Source organism: Schistocerca cancellata, chromosome 1 (assembly GCF_023864275.1).
Source record: "Schistocerca cancellata isolate TAMUIC-IGC-003103 chromosome 1, iqSchCanc2.1, whole genome shotgun sequence".
NCBI classification, from domain to species: Eukaryota; Metazoa; Arthropoda; class Insecta; order Orthoptera; family Acrididae; genus Schistocerca; species Schistocerca cancellata.
This window is the reverse complement of record NC_064626.1, coordinates 1,188,837,185-1,188,857,923: the sequence shown is the minus strand read 5'-3', so window position 1 is coordinate 1,188,857,923 and position 20,739 is coordinate 1,188,837,185. Positions and strand designations below refer to the sequence as shown.

Below are 20,739 nucleotides of genomic sequence, written 5' to 3'. Positions count from 1 at the left end.
TTTTTGTGTACCATGTGGGATCAGTACCAACATGTATTACTTTCTGTGGTATGTATCTCTCAATTGCTGTTGATACTATTTCTTTGAAATAATTCCACTACTTTTCTACAGTTACATGATCAGATCAGAATGAGTGAACACTGTCTCTTAAAAAGGAGTTAAGAGCATTTTTATCAGCTTTTTTAAATAGATATACTTTGCGTTTCTTTTTGGTGTTTGTAGATGTTATGGCATTCAGCCCAGCAGCAACTGCCTTGTGGTCGCTAATCCCTGTATTCGTCATAATACTCACTATTTGTCCAAGATTATTTGTACCTAAGAGGTGAAGTATGCTTTCGCAACCATTTATGCTTCGAGTGGTCTCATGAGCTAATTGTTCAAAATAATTTTCTCAGAAAGCATTCAGTACAATTTCGGATGACGTTTCATGCCTGCCACGCTGTGCGGGGTAGCGTGCATCCTGAGGAGTCAGTTTGCGCAGCTCCCCCTTTTGGAGGTTTGAGTCCTCTTTCGGGTATGGGTGTTTGTGTTGTCCTTAGCATAAGTTAGTTTCTCAGATTAAATAGTGCCTAAGTCTAGGGACCAACGACCTCAGCAGTTTGGTCCCATAGTCCTTACCACAACTTTCCAAATATGCCTGCTGCTGGCTTTAAACGTATAATTTTTCCAGCATATCGAGGGTAGATTGAAGTCACCATCGACAATAACTGTATAAGTGGGGTACCTATTTGAAATGAGACTCAAGGTTTCTTTGAACTGTTCAGCAAGTATATCTTCTGAGTCAGGGGGTCGGTAAAACGATCCAATTAATAGTTTAGCCCGATTGTTAAGTGCAACTTATACCCATACTATTTCGCAGGAAATATCTACTTCATTTTCACTATAAGGCAAACTGCTTCTGACAGCAATAAATACTCCACCACCACCTGTATTTAATCTATCCTTTCTGAACACTGTTAGACAGTTTGAAAAAAACAAATCGGCTGAACTTATTTCCGGCTTTAGCCAGCGTTCTGTACCTATAACTATTTTAACTTCAATGCTTTCTATTAGAGCTTGGAGGTCTGGTTCTTTCCCATCACAGCTACAACAATTTACAACATACCGATCGTTTGTACAACTAACTTACTGTGTTTTACCTGGCCCTTTTCGATGGATGCCCTTTTTGTGGTTCCCTGAGACCCTCTAACCTAAAAAACCGCCCAGTCCCTTCCATACAGCCCCTGCTACTGTTGTAGCTGCTTTCTGTGTGTAGTGGACTTCTGACCTATTAAGCAGAACCCAGAAACCCGTGACCCGATGACGGAAGTCAAGGAATCTGCAGCCCACAGGGTCACAGTACCGCCTGAGCATCTGATTCAGACCCTCCACTCGGCTCTGCACATAAGGACCACAGTCGGTTCTATCAACAATGCTGCAGGTGGTGGCTCTGCCTTAATCTTGCAAGCAAGACTGACAGTCTTTACCATTCCCACTAGCTGCCTGAAACCAGCAGAATCTCCTCCAATTCAAAGCAACATACGTCATTGGTGCTAATATGAGCCCCCACTTGCACTTGGCTGCACCCTGTATTCTTCATGGCAACCAGAAGCACTCATTCCACATCTGGAATGACACCCACCGCCCCCCCCCGCCCCCCAGTATGCACGTGGAGTGCACAGTGGCTTCCTTCCCCTCCTTGGCAGCCATGTTCCTAAGGGGTCCCATTACGTGACTTACGCTGGAGCTCCCAACTACCAGTAAACTCACCCTCTGCGATTGCCCAGACGTTGCAGGCCGAGAAGCTTCCTCTGGAACAGGGTGGATGACTGCATCCAGCTCAGAGACATTGGCAGTCACAGATAAAGCCCGAAACCTGTTCGTCAAACGAACCGGGGAGGCCCTACAATCAGCCCCTCAGTACGTTTTTCACTGCCTGCCAGACTTTGGAATGATTTCCCACTCAACCACGGGTGAGGGGTCAACCTCAGTGCAGGCAGTGCCTGGGGCGGCCACAGCAATGGGCCGATTGGGGGACATGTTGGATGTGATCGACGTCCCTCTCATCCCTGCATCCAACCCCCCACAGTTATGCCCCTTGGTAGCAACCTCAAGCTGTGATGGAAGCCAACACAGCCTGGAGCTGTGAGCAAAGGAATGAGAAGGTTCTGTACAAAATCTGTGGAGAAAGGAATATACAGCAAACACTGACAACGAGGAGGACTGGGTGATAGGACATGTGTTATGACATCAGGAAATTAACTTTGTGGCACTAGAGGGAGATATAGAGAGTAATAACGTAAGGGAAGACAGATAGTGGAATGCATATACCAAATAATTGAGGATTTAGGGTGCAAGTGCTGCTCTGAGGTGAAGAGTGTGGTACATTAGAGAAATTCATGGTGGCCTGCGTGAGACTAGTAAGAAGACTCCTAAAAAAATAAAAATAAAAAAATCCTCTTCCTTGTATCCAGTTCGATGGAATACGTCGATTTGTTTCCTGTTTCAAAGAAAATTAATTTTAAATCGAAATTTTGCATACCCTTTCGATATAGCTTAGAGAGTAGTCTAGCGCAATACTCGTTTTACCAGTATGTATTAACAGGGATACTAAAACACAAGAAATAATCAGTACTCCAGCAACGATAGCATTGCCCTGTCCCATGCTGACTGCTACTGCCTTGCACAAGCGTGCTGCTCAGTGGCTACTTTATTCTTCGTGTTTTACTGTTAAACATCGATAAAACGAATATCACACTAGAATCATTCGTGGCCCTATACCGAATGGCAACATGAATCTCCAATTGATATACCATTTTGTTTAAAATGGGAAACAAACCGACGCATTCCGTCGATGTTAGGCCTCGCATGAAATATGTGGCGAGCAGTATTTATCTGCGCTGACACCAGCTACAGGTTGCAAAAACGTAATTATGAATACCTACTGGAACATCAGAGATAATGCACCTGACGACTCTTAGGAGATAAACCTGGTATAATAGCGACTATATGTATATTATGACACACTGATGAAATTGGAATAGTTTGACACACAGTTTTACTTGTTCAGTAATGGTAGATGAAAAGTATGAAACATTTTCTGCATTTCAAACTAAAATAAATGAATTGTTTTGGAGAAGAAGGATAGAGTTATTCAATAAATAACTGGTTACTCCACAGTATGGAACGTAAAAGGTATCTGGTGTACTTTCAAACATAATCTTTTCAATCGTCATAAAATATATACAAAACAAAACTAGTATTCCATTGTCAGAAAAGAAGCTATTAAAAGTAAGATGAAGCTTTATGTACTCAATGGAAATCAAATGTAAGGGATGACGAAGTGTTACAGAATAATGTAATTTTATTTCTGCTTTTATTTCAACTTTCTGATTGATTACTGAGAACAAATGTGAGTGTGGAAAGATTCGAATCTTTTTTTATGCTGACGTTTCATAACACCGAAACATGGTAGGTACTACTGTGATTAAAAAAACCATAAAATTAAATTTTCTTCCCTGAATTTCTATTTTCACCTCTGTAGGTGAGCCATCACTGTCTTGGACTGTCATGTTGATGATCTGGATTCAATTTGTGGTACTGTTAGTGTTTTTTTTGGGGGGGGGGGATGTGAAGACTAAAACGAGGAGCACTCAGTCTCGAGAGGTGAAGTGAGGAGCTGTTTGAAGATAAAATACCTTCTCCAAAATTTGAAAAGTCGACAACAGCTGAGAGAGTGGTATGCTGATCATGTGCCACTTGATATCACATCCAAATGTGCCACTCCCAGAGGATGATATGGCAGGTGGTTAGCATCGTAGAGTCTTCTAGGTTCGATCAGGAGTTTTTTTTTTTAAGTTTGTATCAACAACAAATATACTATCACGAATTCGTAATAGAAGGCTGTAAAGACTGACCAAAGCCGACGACCCTATGGTCTATCCCAGAAGATATGTTGAACAGAGGCAAACCTACATTTATAGCTTATAGGTTCAGAAAAAAACCTTTTGACTATGTTGGCCAGATTGCAGTCTATCGAATTCCAAAGTTATCAGGAATGAAATACAGGAAGCAAAAGGTTCACTACAACTGGCATCTCTACGATTTTGAGCACATCAAAGAAAGGAAGTAACTCAAAAGAGAACAGTATAAGATTGCAGCCTTACTCCATGTAAATCAATCTGTACGATAGCCAAGCAGCAAAGGAGACCAAGAATTAATTTCGAAGGAAATTAATAACCAAGAAGAAGAAAATCATATTTGAGGTTTGCCAACGAAATTCACTTTCATCAAAAAGAGAAAAGTGCTGTGGAGATCAGTGGAATAAAATGGGTAGTTGAACATCAACAATAATGAAACAAGGCTAATGAAGTGTAGCCGAATTAATTAACTGAGGCTGACCTTATTAAATTAGGAAGTAAGAAATCAAAAGTAGCAGGTAAGTTTTGTTAACTGATGAGGTGCTAATTTGAAACACTTCCATAATAATAGTATTTCATTCACTCTGACAATGGTGACACATCGTCACTCCACCAACTTCATAAGACAAAAGAAATTTTAGGGAGGCATGCCTATCCATGATCACTCATTGCTCACAAACATGGATTTTGTGTGAAGGTTGCAGAGAATTGATGGTTTTAAAAACAGCATTTCAGGTGTGCTGAGTACTCTATTATTGGGGTCAGGTTACCTTTGGTGGCAGGCATGTTCTCTCAGATCACTGATATGAACCATTTGGACTCAGTATTATAGGATTAGAGCATTGTTGATCCTGAATATCCTGGACATCTGTTCTAGTATAACATGATTTACTACCAAATCCCTGTGTTAACTAATTAAGAAGGTTTCCCACAAATGGTTCTCATACTGAAATACAGGATGAGTCACCTAACGTTACCGCTGGATATATTTCGTAAACCACATCAAATACTGACGAATCGATTCCACAGACCAAACGTGAGGAGAGGACTAGTGTAATTGCTTAATGCAAACCATAAAAAAATGCACGGAAGTATGTTTTTTAACATAGGACGTGGAGGACGCATAAATTGGTCAGCCCGTTCTCCTGATCTTATACCTCTGGACTTCTTTCTGTGGGGAATGTTAAAGGAGAATGTGTACCGTGATGTGCCTACAACCCCAGAGGATATGAAACAACGTATTGTGGCAGCCTGCGGCGACATTACACCAGATGTACTGTGGCGTGTACGACATTCATTACGCCAGAGATTGCAATTGTGTGCAGCTAATGATGGCCACCACATTGAACATCTATTGGCCTGATATGTCGGGACACACTCTATTCCACTCCGTAATTGAAAACGGGAACCACGTGTGTACGTGTACCTCACCCCTCATCGTAATGCACATGTGCGTCAGTGAAAAAGACCAATAAAAAGGTGTTAGCATGTGGACGTAATGTGCTGTTCCAGTCTCTTCTGTACCTAAGGTCTATCACCGTTCCCTTTGGATCCCTACGTATTTCGGTGCTCTCTGATACACACGATCGAAGAGTGGAGGAGTGGTACTCAAGCGTCAACTTTAGGTTGCAATATCTCCGGATGTAATTAACATTTTACAATGCAACAAACGGCACTGATTATGTATTTGTTTGTATGTTCAGATGCGCTAACAAAACTAACGGGGTTCCGTTTAAAAAAACGTAGGTTTGTGTTAAAAAACATACTTCCGTACATTTTTGTATGGTTTGTATTAACCAATTACACTAGCCCCTCTCCTCACGTTCGGTCTGTGGAATCGATTCGTCAGTATTTGATGTGGTTTACGAAATATATCCAGTGGTAATGTTAGGTGACTCACCCTGTATATACCACAAACCTCAACTATACTCTCCATCCTCTTCTCATCATTCACGAGCCTCATATACTTTTAGGTTACCGTTTCTTTAAGGACCATATGCTGTAATTTGTTTGCTCTACTCACTTTCTGCGACGTTAATTGAAAAACTGATTTGTATCCAGAATTTACTGGCCACTGTCTTAATAGATATATTTTCACTGTCTTGTGGCATCTGTAGGTTTAAATTGTTAACAAAAAATTGTGTAGTGCATTATTTGTTATACAGAAGCGACTTTAAGTGTTCTTTTAAAGGTTTTGGATGTTAGGCAGGCCTACATTTAGCTTGTTTTAATGTTGGCCAACGCTCCCCAAGATGTAAAATAGTACATCCATAACGTGATATATTTTCCAATTATATTTCCTATTATATAAAATAGAAAATGCATTTAAAAACGACATGCAAGGTAGATGTAAAGTTATGTTACCATAAATTGTATTTAAATGCCGGTTTTGCCTGGTCTGAACACATTAACCTCCGCCTATGTTTGACGTCAACGTGCGGTTAACACTCACAGACAGCAGGTGGCAGCACTAGCAGTGGAGGGTACTGAAAGTCTGTTTGGGGGGGGGACATGGAAAAACAGTGCAGTCGTTGTCGTATTGCGCAAACAGATCGATTTATCTGACGTCCAAAAGGGCATGATCATTGACTTTTGGGCCAAGAATGGAGGCATCTCTAAAAACATTAAGTTTGTAAACTGCCGCCATGGTTAATGTGTACTGTGCATGGCAAAAAACCGCTACCCAAAATCCATACCGATGCAATTATGATGGATCACTGGTCATATATGACAGGGGTGATCGACAGCTACAGAGATGTCTATGGGCAGACAGATGTGCAACGGTTGAGCAACTGGCTACCCAGATGAACCACACACCTACAAAAAGAGTCTCCTCAACGATCATTCAGAGGACGTTGCTATATATGGGCGTGTGCAGCAGGTGCTCTGTTCATGGACGCCTACTGACAGCTGTTCATTGACAATGAAGGCTGGAATTTACACTCCAATACCGCAACTGAACGTCCACTGAGTGGCAATAATTTGTCTTTTCGAACGAACCTCGAATTATACTCCATCAGACTCATGGCCATCAGCATGTAAGGCGTGAAACATCTGAAAGTAAACATCCTGCAACCAGGAGCATTTATCTATCCGTCAGGAATATGCCACCCCTACATGTAGTTTGTTTTTCCTCAGCACAATGGCATCTACCAGCAGCACAATGCAGCCTGTCAGTTTTATTTATATATTTATTTACTTAGTATCCATATCACCATACAAACGACACTGGACTTGTCACACATAGAAATTAAAAACATTGAATGTACAAAATGAAACATATACTAATAAATTAACCTTTTCTCTGCATAAGAATGGTGTATAATAATTTGCTTCCCAGTAACAACTACATATAGAATAAATAATATTATAAAGTAGTAAGGTATAAACTGAAACATACAGAGATAGAAACTTCTCATAAGAGTTATCACACAACAGCATTACATGTATTGGAGATTAGTTTACATCTTTTCCTAGCTCGTCAAGATTTTCATTTACTGAGCAGCAACATTTAACAATTACAAATTTTCTAAGTTCTGATTAAACATTTATATCATCGTTTAAGTTTTTAATGATCTAAGGCAATGCATTGTGGAGCTTAATATTCATATAGCTTACATGGTTCTGAGTTCATGCTCTTTTTAATTGTGCTAAGAGGAGATCATACCTGTTCTTTGTGTTATATTTGTGATACTTGCCATTTGTGTGGAGACTGCTTCGAGTTGCTTTGGTTAAGAGTACACATTTAACTATATAGAGTGATGGCAAAGTAATTATTCCTAATCTTCTGAAAAGAGATCTGCAGTGAGCTTGAGTGGGACTGTGGATAATTATTCGAAATGCCCATTTTTGGTAGGGCAGAAATTTCATTTAAATTAGATTTTTTGCTGGCCCAGAATTCTATTACATATGAGGCTATGTGTAAGGAATCTTACAAGATGTTTCCAATTCATTACTTCATATATGCACATTCCTAAAAGTTTTGCAAACTGCACTCTTTCTACCAGTCTGTCATCCAGTTCTAGTGTGTCTCTGTCCTGAATCATTTTACCAAACTGTTTGTTTTCTTTGCATTCAGTATAAATTTATTTCCATTGAAACAATTCTCAATATTTCTTATCATTTTATCATTAGTGGAACGTAAGGAGTTTTTAAAGTCACTCACACATGTATCATCAGCTGGAAAGCAATTGAGAACATATTGACCATAGTTTCCAGTCTGCACGTCCACATTCTGCTCCAGCCCACGAAACAAATGTTTCTGTTCTCTTTCTACTTAGCGGGATCAGGTCTATGATTATAAATGAAGGTATAAAATTCTAGTTCATACATATATTTAATAAAGTATCTCATGCACAATCATTTGAAAGTCATTATGTTCAATTGACAGTAAATCTTTCTATCCTAAACAGCACTATTATCACTTCAGAGGCGATCTATACAGTATGTTCCTAACGAATTGCCTTTCTCCATGACTACTAATACTCCAATAAATGTTCTCCACAAAAGTGGAAATAATAGTCACTACTTGCCACTTGAATTTGTAATTATCACAAACGGCACACTAACAGATACATAAGCAAAATCTAAGCAATCCAGGATGCTGTACAGTCCTCGCAAGTTCACTATCGGTTACAACAGAAAATCACCATTTTGTCACAGTCCGTCTCTGACATCATCCAAGACAGAGTGCAATCTGGTGTTTGACAGACGTGGATCTTAAGTAGCTGAATGCGAAATGAATCTTTTTCCAGCCTCTTGGGCTGTATTTATATATGCGCCACAGTGGACGGCCAAGGGAACACCAACTGTCATCTGCCTTATGCACACAGCAGCAGTCCCTGAATGACCGCTTTCTTGGACACATAATCTTTAATAACAAAGTTATGGATTAATTTAGAATGTTCTTAATTTTTACCTGCATTCAGGTAAATTGCTTGAAATTACAGAAAAATTTTCAGCTTTCTTGAATAAAAAATTTGCCTTCTAGAATTTGTAGAGTGGAACTGATGGTAGAAGGTTACCTTTGAACTATAACTTTAAAAGACCTTATATTGGTTGTTATTAATATTTCGGTCCTAAAATTTGTTATAGCTCTATTACTTAATAAGTTTTCTCATGTGCTGTAACCAAAATTTTATACCATTAAAATTACACGTACTTAATCTCCTACAAATTGGTATGTTTTAGTTACAAATTTGGCTTTCATTAAATTACTCTAAAACTATTGGAGGTAGCTTAACGTGGTCTCTTAGTTATTATTTTTAGGTTGAACTGAAGCATCATACAAACTTTTACATTTCTAAGTCTGATATTTAGCGACTTCAATTTTTCTTAAAAACATGGATTCTGACTATAAATTTTATTCTATCTTGTTGAATGCATTGGTATATTATGACCAAATTCTGGCTTTCTATCTTTATTATTTAGTGACACTTATTTTTTTCTTAAAAAGGTATTTTTATGAGAACTAGTCATTTAATTACTTTAAGACTTGCATTTAAAACGTTATTGCATTAAGTTACATCTTGACAAAGTTTGAGTAAGAAATTTTGACTTTTAATTTTATACTTAATTATGGTGCAATAGTTGTGCGCTATGTGCAGTTGTGTTAAGGTGACATGGCGCTACTAGCAGTAAAGTGGGTATGTCCCAGCACACTCGCTCGCCTCTGTATCCCACACACTATTCCGCCCTGTTTTGCTTCACCTTTTGTGTTTACAGGCCTTTTATATTTGTCATTCTCCTTATAAAGTACTATACTGAAAATTTCAATGGTTAAAATTTTGAAAATTGCAAATAAAAAATATATATTTTATGCCCAAGTGCATATTTTGCCCTGGGTTGGTTCTACTTCCAACCATAATTTTATTGTCTGCCCACAACCACGAAACATGGAGAAAAATTGCCCATACATTTTTCTTTTATTCAATATCATTTAGTAACCTTCAATGTGAGTATTGCAGTACCTTGTTAGAGTCTAATTGTTGGTGTTTCATTTGCATTGTTGATTACTAACCATTATTATTAGCAGCTTGCCACACTAGAGCAAACGCTTTTCTTGTAGAGCACTTTTTCTAAAATGAGTTATACAGGCTTGACCAACTCAGAAATTCTATTTGAATTTTTAGTAGACAACGAATTATCAGATTCCAATGATTTTCAGTTGGATCGCTCAGCAGTAGGAGAAAATTCAAATGAAGAAGCAGAGGAAGATTAAGACACAAACCATGCAGGCAACGCTCAAAACAAATATGTTACAAGACCTGGTGGGGCGTATCTTGCAGAAGATCTGTGGCATGGTAAAAGGGATTTTGCCTAAACAGTTCGTGAACATCAGGATATGACTAATGCAGAGAAAGTAACAAGTGTATGTGAACACCAACAAATTTTTCACTCCTGAAATAATACATAAAATTGTTGACCATACAAATGAAGAAGCTAAGAGAAAACTGTGTTTCCTGCTAGTGTTTCTGAAATATATGCTTTGATGGGAATTTTAATTCTAATGTAAATTTACCAGGACACAATATTTCATTATCTGATTTATGGTCAAAATTATTGAGTCGAGTCGTATATAGAGGAACTATGAGTAAGACATGAGCATATTAGCTACTGAAAATTCTTCACTTTGACGATAAAGGCACCTGGGCAGAAAGACATGTAAGTGACAATTTGCGCCACTGTGGAGAAGTATTTGAAGAACTGATTGGAATCTTCCCAAGATACTTCAGAAGTGGAACTCACAAAACAACTGATGAAATGCCATGTCTTTTCAGAGGTCGTTGTCTTTTCAAAGGTTTCCTCATAGCAGACATGGAAAATGTGTAATACTTGTTACAATTCTTACTGGTGCAACTGAATAATAAATAATAAAAATGGAAGTGTATGCTGGAAAAGACAGTAGACCTGCATGTGAATGAAGTCCTTTTGAGATTGTGAAGAGACTGGTGGAGCCAATAAAGAATACAGGCTACTATATCACAACTGACCGTTTTGTGGAATTGGTGGACATTCTGTATGAAGATTGCAAACTTACATTAGTTGGGACACTCAAATCCAACAGAAAATACACACTGCAAGAACTTCAGATGATAGGAGATGGAGAACTGTACCATATTCCTCCAAATTTTCATTCACAGATTCATCTACTATGAAGCCTCCAGTAACAACTGTCTGTTACATCACACAGGAAAATAAATAAATAAAAATCTGTTGATGCTGTCAACACAACATCGTGATGCAGGAGTAGAAGTTGATACACCTAAAAAGAAAACCCACATAAACTTACACTATAATTCCACTAAGTGAGGAGTGGGTGGCATAGGTCAAATGGCTGACGTGATACAAAAAGGGGTATGAGACGATGGCCACTGTCAATGTTGAACTGTCTACTTGATACAACTACAGTAAACTCACGCATGCTATTCAGGATGAATGTGCCTAAGTGGAATAAAAGGAAATCAAACATGAGAAAACTATATCTCCATAAATTAGGTCTTGAACTTTATGAAACCATATATAGAAGAGCGATCCAAGAACTTGAAAGGACACCAGTTGATCACAGAGATCCTTGGAAGGAAACTAGAGGTAACTAAAATTGCTGCAAATGAGGAACCAATTAGCAAAACAAAATGCTACCGTAAAACGGGGTGAATATCAACAAATTTGAACTTTGGTTGAAAAATTTACTTGTTGTTTGTCAAGTTTAAACAAAAACTACTACATAAAACTCAGGTCTGTATTGCTCTTATCAGCTTAATCGCCATGCAGATAGGGGTGAATAGAAACAGTGTTATAAAACTATCACTGTTTCTTTTAAAAGCAAAGAGAGGTTGATAAAAGCTATGAAATATAGTTTTTCTATTATTAAATAAGCAGATAAATAATTTATTTCGAAAGATAATGTTTTATTAATTTTAAAAGTAAGTAAAATATAGGAAAATGTTTGTGTCACATGGTTAATCTATTCAAATTTAAGGTGATCAAACAGAACACAGCTGTTTACCTTGTGCCTAGTACTGTGTTATTAATAAATTGTTAAATCAGACAGATCATCCTCAAAACATATCATGTCTTTGAAAAGAGCATTTGAACTGAGCACCGGCGACAATAATTTTAGGATGACATCATTTCTTGAGACAAAATATCCTTCTTCAATCATTGTGAACTTTTTGGTTTGAGGAACTCTTTTTAAAAATGTTCCAACAAAACCATCATCAATAAGGTAATTAGCTTTGCAAACATAACCTCAAAAATATGTTTTACCATATACTTTGATCACCATATAGTCGCCTTGGTTTATGGAGTTAACAGTACTTTCTTCTCGATCTGAAGAATCTGAAGAAGACAAAATCAAGTCTTCATCGCTGTCGTGTACTGAGTATGCATCTTCATCCTCTGATGATGAATCAAGACGTTTTCTGTTTTTATTGGTATTTTTTTCGTTGTCTTGGCTTGTTTGGATGTACATGGGCTTGGACCACTGTAAAGTGAAACATTTGGGGTTACATCTTCCCCATCCACGTTCGAAAGTCATTAACACTAACATTTCTGCAACATTGGACATTAACTTTTGTCCTTTTTCTCCTTTGTTCAGGTGTCTGGTCTTGTCTAAGGCTCTGGAAGAGTCCTTTAAAACCGTTGTCAGCAGCGTTAGAGGATTCTTCAAGATTGTTCTTATCCTGGCTTTCATTTACTGGTATACCAGTACCAGTACCTAGGAGCACAGACAACACTTTATTGCGGTCTAGAGGCACAATCCCACATTTCCTGCAATAACATTTTGTTCCTTCAAGGAGTCACACAACTTTTTCAAAGCAGAGGAAATTTATCCTTGGGAACTGTTTCCTCATTTCTTCCTGGACCTTTCTTCCACTCTTCTAATATTTGGCTCCAAGTAGTTTTAAGAAAAAATTCCACATCCCGTGGTTGTATCAGGTGTGTTGAATTTTCTGGTATGAATATAAATCATGTTACTGTCCTGCCACAGCTTACTGTCCAACTTTTTCAGGACAGCATCTGTAAGGACCCAATCGTCGAAGCAGAACGAATCAAACCAATCAGATTTTGTTCGATTGTATCTTGCATATTTTGGCCCACTTTCGGTCCAGCTTTGGTATAAATGGAAAGCCTTATACATGACATAAGGGGATAGTATAGTGCCATCTGCAGCAGCTGCAAACATTATGGAGATTGATGCCTTTGAGGAGTTCATGACCCTTTCAGGATATTTAGTTCCTGTCTGTGTGACTACCTTTCATTTTCCTGGATTATCTGTAAGGTTCATCTCATCATAATTTATTATATTAGACGGTGGCACATTCTCCAATTCCTTTGACAGTTCATCAAAGTAACTGTTGATAGTTGGTGGTGTATCACCAGCTCTGGAGCATTTTATGTTTTGGCACATTCGCACTGCTAATTGATCTTTGTGTTGTGTCATAAATGATTCCACAAAATCACGACCAGGGTGATTATTCATAAACCTTCTCACTTCCTTCTCCCTTCTGTCCAGAGAATCCTTTAATACATGTCTTAAGGTTGTAAAGTCAATAAGATAGCCCCATTTGCTGCATATTTTCAATCTGTCTACAAACAGGTTCTCTTCTTCAAAAGACAAGGCAATTTGTCTGCCTGAAGTTTAATGTTGGCACCTCTTTTTAGGTATTTGTATAGTACACTAAAATGAATCCTATATTTTTCAGCTGCTTTCCGCAAGCTAATCCCCAATTTGATGTCAGAGAGGGCATTGTTTATATGATTAGGTGTGTGTTTTTTGTAACCACCTCCTGTGATGGGTTTGTAATTCTGTGACATATTTGAACAGCAACTCTGAAACAAGGAAGATATGTTACTTCTGCATGTAACAAAACTATATAATTATATAGTATTAATATGGCATACTAATAGATTTTTGAGATTTTGTTTTTTACGGGTGAATAGAAACACCAGAATTCGTATGTTTCGATTCACCCCGTAAAGTTTATAAACATAACCTAAAAAATTTGAAAATTCACAGACCTGATTTCATTGAAAGTGAAACAAAAACCAACCCTTATTGTTTTATATAGATGTTATACCTAGTACTTAGAATGCCATTAATTGTCGTATGTAGAATATGTATTTACTTACCAGAGAATTTCGAAGTAGATAGGAAAACAACTTAAAAACTATCGACACAGAGACATGGATAAACATCAACCTACCATGCTGCCAACCCCACGAAACATAATTTCATTGTTAGTCTGAAGTGTTGCCAACCCAAACCGAATAATAGTTAAAATTAATGTCTTGTACAACCTTATAGTATTCAAAGTAATTGCGTATATGAAGTTTTGTTTCTGTTCACCCTGCTGTTTCTATTCACCCCGTTTTACGGTACATATACTTGAAGGATGCAAGTAGCCAGAGAGCCAGAGACAACATCATGTAAACAAAGTTAACATGTGGAAGTTGTGGTCTTCATCTGTGTAAGCGTCATTCAGAATCAACCATTTTGTGTGCAGGAGGTAAATGTCATCTGTAAATGACAGTATTCTCTCCAAGCAGTGAGCGTTTTTTTGAAAATCTTGAATGTACCATAACCTATATTTATGCATGTGTTTTTATTTCTGTTTTTGAAACTTTCTATCAAGGATAAAACTATATTATTTAGTTATTAGATCAAAGAGTGCATAGAGATTCTGGACAGCCTGTGTATTCAAGTACAGACTTTATGTTTATGCTTTATATCAACTTTCATTGTCCAAGATTTGACCACTGTTGCTTGTTATATTCAAAATATATGATCAAAAAATTAAGTTTTTAGTTAGGTTGTCATTATTTGCTGTTAAACTGATTTCACAATGGAAACTCAGTTACTTAAATTAAATACATAATATAGGATTTACAGCTTGTTGTGACACGGGAGAAATTTGCCCTTAGTTGGTGCTCCGAATAGCCTAAAATACCTTGGTTTCCTAGGGTTAAACTGAACACACTTTATATCCTGGAGATCTAATTTCAGTACCCAGTAACTTTTAATATTTTGTTATTGGAGGCAAGCTACCTTTATTGAAGTACTTTGCTTCTATCAAATAATAATTCCGTAGCTTACCAATATCTATGCAATTAGATGCGTAAGATCTTTGAGTAGCAAGGTACAACATGTGTGAGTGGGAAATACGAAATGGTGTTTGTAAACTTGCAGTGTCAACATATTCTTTCTCAAGCATGTGAGTTTCATTTAGGGAAACTAAATACCCAATGGCTCTGTAATACAAGGAAAGAAATAAACTGTATTTGTAAAGTCTGTATGTGAAGTTTGTCAGCATATAATATGTTTCAGAACCCATCCGGTAAGTTTAGCTTTTAAGAGCTACTAGTTCTGTAACACAGTGCGGGACGAATATTTTTATTAAGTTTCTCGGTGTATGAAATTATTCTTCACAGTGATATGCTACTTGAAAGTCACAGCGCGTATAGTTCACGTGGATATTGGAATTTTTTTAAAACTATTTACTGTTTTGGACCCATACCAATTTATGAATTCCGAGACTTGGGAAATTATAGAAAAATTTAATGTCCTGTGGTACTGGCACATTTTCATTTAAAAAAGCTGTGATGATAACTTTATAAGTATTGTACAGCAGGCGCTGTTTCTAGTGTTTGTATACCCTTCTGTTGTCAAATACTATTGCTTTTGTTATCTTCTTCGATAATCATCAATGAGTTTATGAATGTAAAGTTTTTTGTATTTGCATCCAGATATTAGTGAATATTCCCCCGTATAAAATGAACACTAGATGCTATAGCATTATTTTGTGGTTCTTACTTGAGATTATATCTGCCTGTTGGAGATTAGTTGCCCAGAAAGGTGCTACGTCATGCCTGTCACGAAATTTTCAATCTGTACACAAATGTAACCACATTCCTCACAGTAGCATTGTAGTTGCAATGAATCACAAACATGGCGGCATTAAAGACCTAACATTTCTCATGAATGAATTCAGTATGTAAGTTTTATGACAATGTAGGATTCAGCTGTCGCGTGATCCATGTTTGCATAATTTCGGTATGCCTTTATGGACAAAGACATTATGTTTGAACCTAAAATAAAGTGTACACTTTCATGACAAAACACTGTTATTGGTAAAAGAAAGTCGTTTCGTATAGCTAAATTTTTCATCTGTATCGCCATATTATATGTATCTAGATGTCTCCTTTAGTTAATAGCTTGCTGTTGATTTTGATATATAGTATGGAGTTTCCATGATGATTGTATAAACAACCAGAGATGATGGAGAACGGTATGTGTGCCAATTTGAGGTCAGGGGTCCTTGTCTGGAAAAGACAGAGTTAACAGTGGGCCTCTTGGGATAACGGAAGCATCCGATTCCACCCATCTGCTTTGACCAATGACGTCACCAATATGGCGGAAACGACCATTCATAACAACTCCCATAGCCTCCTATAACTTCATCACGTAAACATGACATCAAACACGAAAATAGATCGAAAAACCACCAAACAGATATTCCTCCAAAAATATAATGAGACTAACGGGACAAGTGGGGGAAATTGGAGGTTTTTGGTTGGGGACAAACTAAATATAAATACACGCCACTACACCAAACGACAAAAAACACTAAAATAACAAGACTCTACAGCCTTCTCAAATTCCACTATACACAAAGTCCACTGGAATCGATCACTTCCCTTGACCTATATAGGTCAACATAAACTACCGATACCACACTATAAACCTCTAAACTTTCAACACCATCACACTTAATCCTACCACAAAAAAAGGGCACCTAGAAAATCAAAATTGGAATCAAACACTTCCCTTGACCTGTTATCCTTACGACATATTCACATGTAGCCATCCCTGGTCTGAGACGCCGGAACTTTAGTAAGCCTCATTTCTTCATGACACACTGAATAGTTCTTGACTTTAGCCAACAGGCCGAATAGCTGAAGAAATTTTATTAGTGAAAACGCACTACCCCCCTCATCGCCGACAACCGAAAACTGTTGTCCTTGTCAGTCATATCAGTACCTACCAAAGACATAAACAAAGCAATTTATCAAAATTCACACACGACGAACAGAAAAAAAAAGACTACGATTACGTCGACATAACAAAACCAAAATCGTTAACTCTCTGAAAAATATTCGCCGAAAGCACAGTCACGACCAATACCACACACATGCAGTGCTACCATGCAAATGAACCCCATATGCCACATAACACTCTACCCATAAACACATCACCAGAGAGAACCACCGACCACAATAATACACCACCTATAAACATGTCACACGCAAACTAAACGAAGAAACATCACCTAACAGACAACACATAAACACACCACCAGAAAGCATCATCAATCACATCAAAACACCTACAAACACTCTCACAAACTAAACTCCATGCCATTGTGATGTCACAAACCACAACAGCCTTACGTCATGGGTCAAAGTCGACGGGTGGAATCGGACGCTTCCATTGACCCGATCTCTTCTACTGCAAGCTCTTTGCTTTCCATATTTTGGTAGGAGGTAGTGTGGACCAAAAGGAGAAAAAAATGTCTAGTAAACATGAGCTCCAAAGTGCATACCTCAAGAGATTATAATTTTTGACTTTGTCTTTTCCAGACAAGAGACCTTTACCTTCAAGGGAAACATGTATACTTCTCCATCATTCCTGAAAGTTTGTAACATCACCACGAAGTATGCTGTATATTCCTTGCAGTTCTGGGAGTGTCTCTGCCAAAATTAATAGGTGGTCAGATTTATGGATCAGTTAATGACAGGATATTTCAGAAGCATTGATAGGTATTTTCTGGAGATTATAGATTAAATCTTACTGTTTTCTTTGTCCTGCAGAAGTTGGGATGTAAAAGTGACTTAATAATGTGCACACTATTTACTTGTAAATGTTAGTCACTTGCATTGTTTAGTTTACTATTATTATGTATTCCTTTTTTTGTCTGCTAACAGAAGAACTGAAAGAGAGGGTTAAACTTGCCCTTGCCATAGCCATAGTCAGATCAAAACCAACAAATATCACAGCAAAACAAGTAGCAGTATCACTTAAAAAGAAGCTTGAAACTGAGCAATCTACTGTAAGTATGTCAATTATAATTTTTTTTTTTTGAGTAATTATAGAGTTTTAACACAAAACACTGTTTGTCTCTTGAAATGAAAATATTCATCAATTCGTTTATTATTACTTTGTTTCTAGGTCTATGTCATTTACCAGTCGTGACTGAAGAGAGTTACAAATATAAGATTTGGTTACAGTTTTATACAACATACAGCAAAGTATTCACAATAAGGGCAGATATAACATATTAAGTCAATATTGATAAATTCTCCAGTGGAATATAATGAGTGTTCTTTCAAGTCATGTGCAGTCGTCCTTTTGAACAGTCCTAGCGGCAGTGACTGCACTTCTTGGTCCAGTGTACTGAACATTTTTAGGGCTACTACTGGAAAATTGTGTTGTGTTCCAGTCAGTCGACAACTTGGTACTTCAATGTTCCTCTTGATGCAGGTTTACTGATTATGAATGTCTTTCCTTGTGCTGAAATCACCTTGGTTTTCTTTTACACTGCAGAGGCATAGAAACACATATTGGGCGAATACTGTCATTAGCCCTAACCTGGTAAATATAGATTTGCAGTGCTCCTGTTTGTTTCTTGCTGTAATGATCATGACAGCTTTGTTTGAGCATTAAGACCTCCTTACAACCTGCAGAGTGTTCCCATAACTGCAGACCATAATTAATATGGCTATGAAAGAGTGCATAATAAACTGTTATTAGGTATTGGTCAGTTAATACACCTTTTAGTTTTCTTACCAGGTATACAACATGAAAGAGCTTGGAACACACATACTCTGTGTGCTTGTTCGCTGTCAGTTTGCTATCTATCATGAAGCGTAGTAGTTTGACAGCCTCCATGTTATCCTGGCAGCCTACATTGCTGAGACTGCATGTCATGTGTTGAGTTTTTTTCTTGATTCATTTTTATTTTATTTTTGATAAACCACTCCCTAATTCTTTCAAAGAGTAAATCTGCCACCAACAGAGCTCATTCAGTCGTTTTTCCCTTTGCAAAGAATGTGGTATCAGCAGCAAACTGTAGAATGTTGTAGGTACATCCTATATTATTGACATAAATAAGGAACAGGAGAAGTCCTATGACGGATCCCTGGGGTACACTATTTTCCGACTTTTGCTCTTGGGAGTTTGCTCTATGGACTGATACTATTTGTCTTCGGTTTTCAATATAGGATTGAAGAGTAGCTAGGACCGCACCTTCAATACAATGACACTTCAGCTTATTAATCAGTATCTTGTGTGAGATGCAATCAAATGCTTTGCTCGGGTCGCTGATTGTGAATGCCACACTCTCTCTATCTTCAAACCCCTTCCTTATCTTGGTGATTGTCCAGGACCACTGTAACTGTTGACTTTCCCTTGCAAAAACCACGCTGTGTGTCCTGGAAGCATTTATTGTTTTTAAAGTAATTTTGTATTTGATGTTTCATTATGGACTCCGTGGCTTTAGCAAGAATGGGTATTATTTAAATAGGTCTGGAGCTGGACACTTTGCGTGGGTCACCTTTTTTGTAGACTGGTACTGTCCGTGCCACCTTCAGGAAATCTGGGAAGACACCAAAAAATAAACACTTGTTAATTACTGTGGCTTGTGGCTGAGCAAGCTCTGGTATTATTTTCTTCAGTACTGTGCAGGGCATACCATAGATGTCTGGAGTTTCTGAATGCTTATAGGACTTCACTATTTTTACAAGGTCCTCAGGGTCTATTTCCTCCCAGTTTTTAAATGTGCAGCTTACATTTTTTATATTGACCGTGGGATCTAAGCCTGAAACTGGAGTTTCCTTTACCATACTTTCCGCAAAGTACTAGTTGAAGGCATCAGGACTACTGGAATTTAAGATGGAATTAGGGTTCTTCCTGTACTCATTTACCAGATTCCATGCTGCTTTACATAGATTATGAGCTTCTTTAATGAACTTGTCATTGTGTCTCTTTTTTGAAGCCTCCACTGCCTTTCTGTAGATTTTTTTTCCCCTCTCTCTCTTAAATAGTTACAGTGAAGCAGGTCTTTAGTTGGAATATCTACGGCTATTTTTGTATGGTCTCTGAATATTTTGGTGATGCATTGTAGTTTCTTTATCTCAGGTGTATACCATATCTTCCCTTTAATGGGTTTTTCCCTTCCTTGTGACTTATTGCAGGGTTCATCTGGGAAAATGTCATCAAATTTTGTTCTTAAGGTTTGGAACAGATATTCAAATGAGTCACTGTACCCCATTTCTGTAAGTTTCTGTTGCCAGTTTACACTAGACAGTGCTGCTTTAAGGCCATTAAATCTTTCTTCTTTGATAACCCTTTTACTGAATGTGTAACTTGAGTGCCATGAGATTGGTTGCAATTTACTTTTACTCTCCATACTAAGCTCCATTACTAATGCACTGTGGCCTGCAATCATTGGTTCAACTACAATGATATTATATTCCCAAGTACTGAGGTTGGTGACAACTGTGTCTAGACAGGCAACACCTCTTGTTCGGAGCTGGTTTGCTACAAACATCCCGTAGCTCTTCATTAAGTTCATGAAAACCCTCTCTTTAGTACTTCCACTTCCTATGTGTATGCTGAAGTCACCACACAGTGCGAATTTAGACTTAAGGTGCATAAGGTAAGATAAACAGTTATCCATCAGTGCAATAAAGTTTTCGAAGTTATCATCCGGTGAATGATGTACAGAGATAAAAGTGAGATCAATGTTTGGTAACAAACGCTCAGCTGCATGGCATGAGT

The 20,739-nt window shown here is 37.8% G+C and overlaps 1 protein-coding gene across 1 annotated transcript in view; it reads left to right on the top strand.

Annotated features, from left to right (window-relative positions):
- The first annotated feature begins 15,041 nt into the window (after positions 1-15,041).
- LOC126094400 (uncharacterized) overlaps positions 15,042-20,739 on the top strand; it is a 157,721-nt gene continuing 152,023 nt past the window's right edge. The window contains exons 1-2 of the mRNA XM_049908793.1: positions 15,042-15,238; positions 17,886-18,010. Of these exons, the coding sequence (XP_049764750.1) occupies positions 15,220-15,238; positions 17,886-18,010 (144 nt within the window). The 5' untranslated portion in view covers positions 15,042-15,219. The remainder of the gene's footprint in view (positions 15,239-17,885; positions 18,011-20,739) is intronic.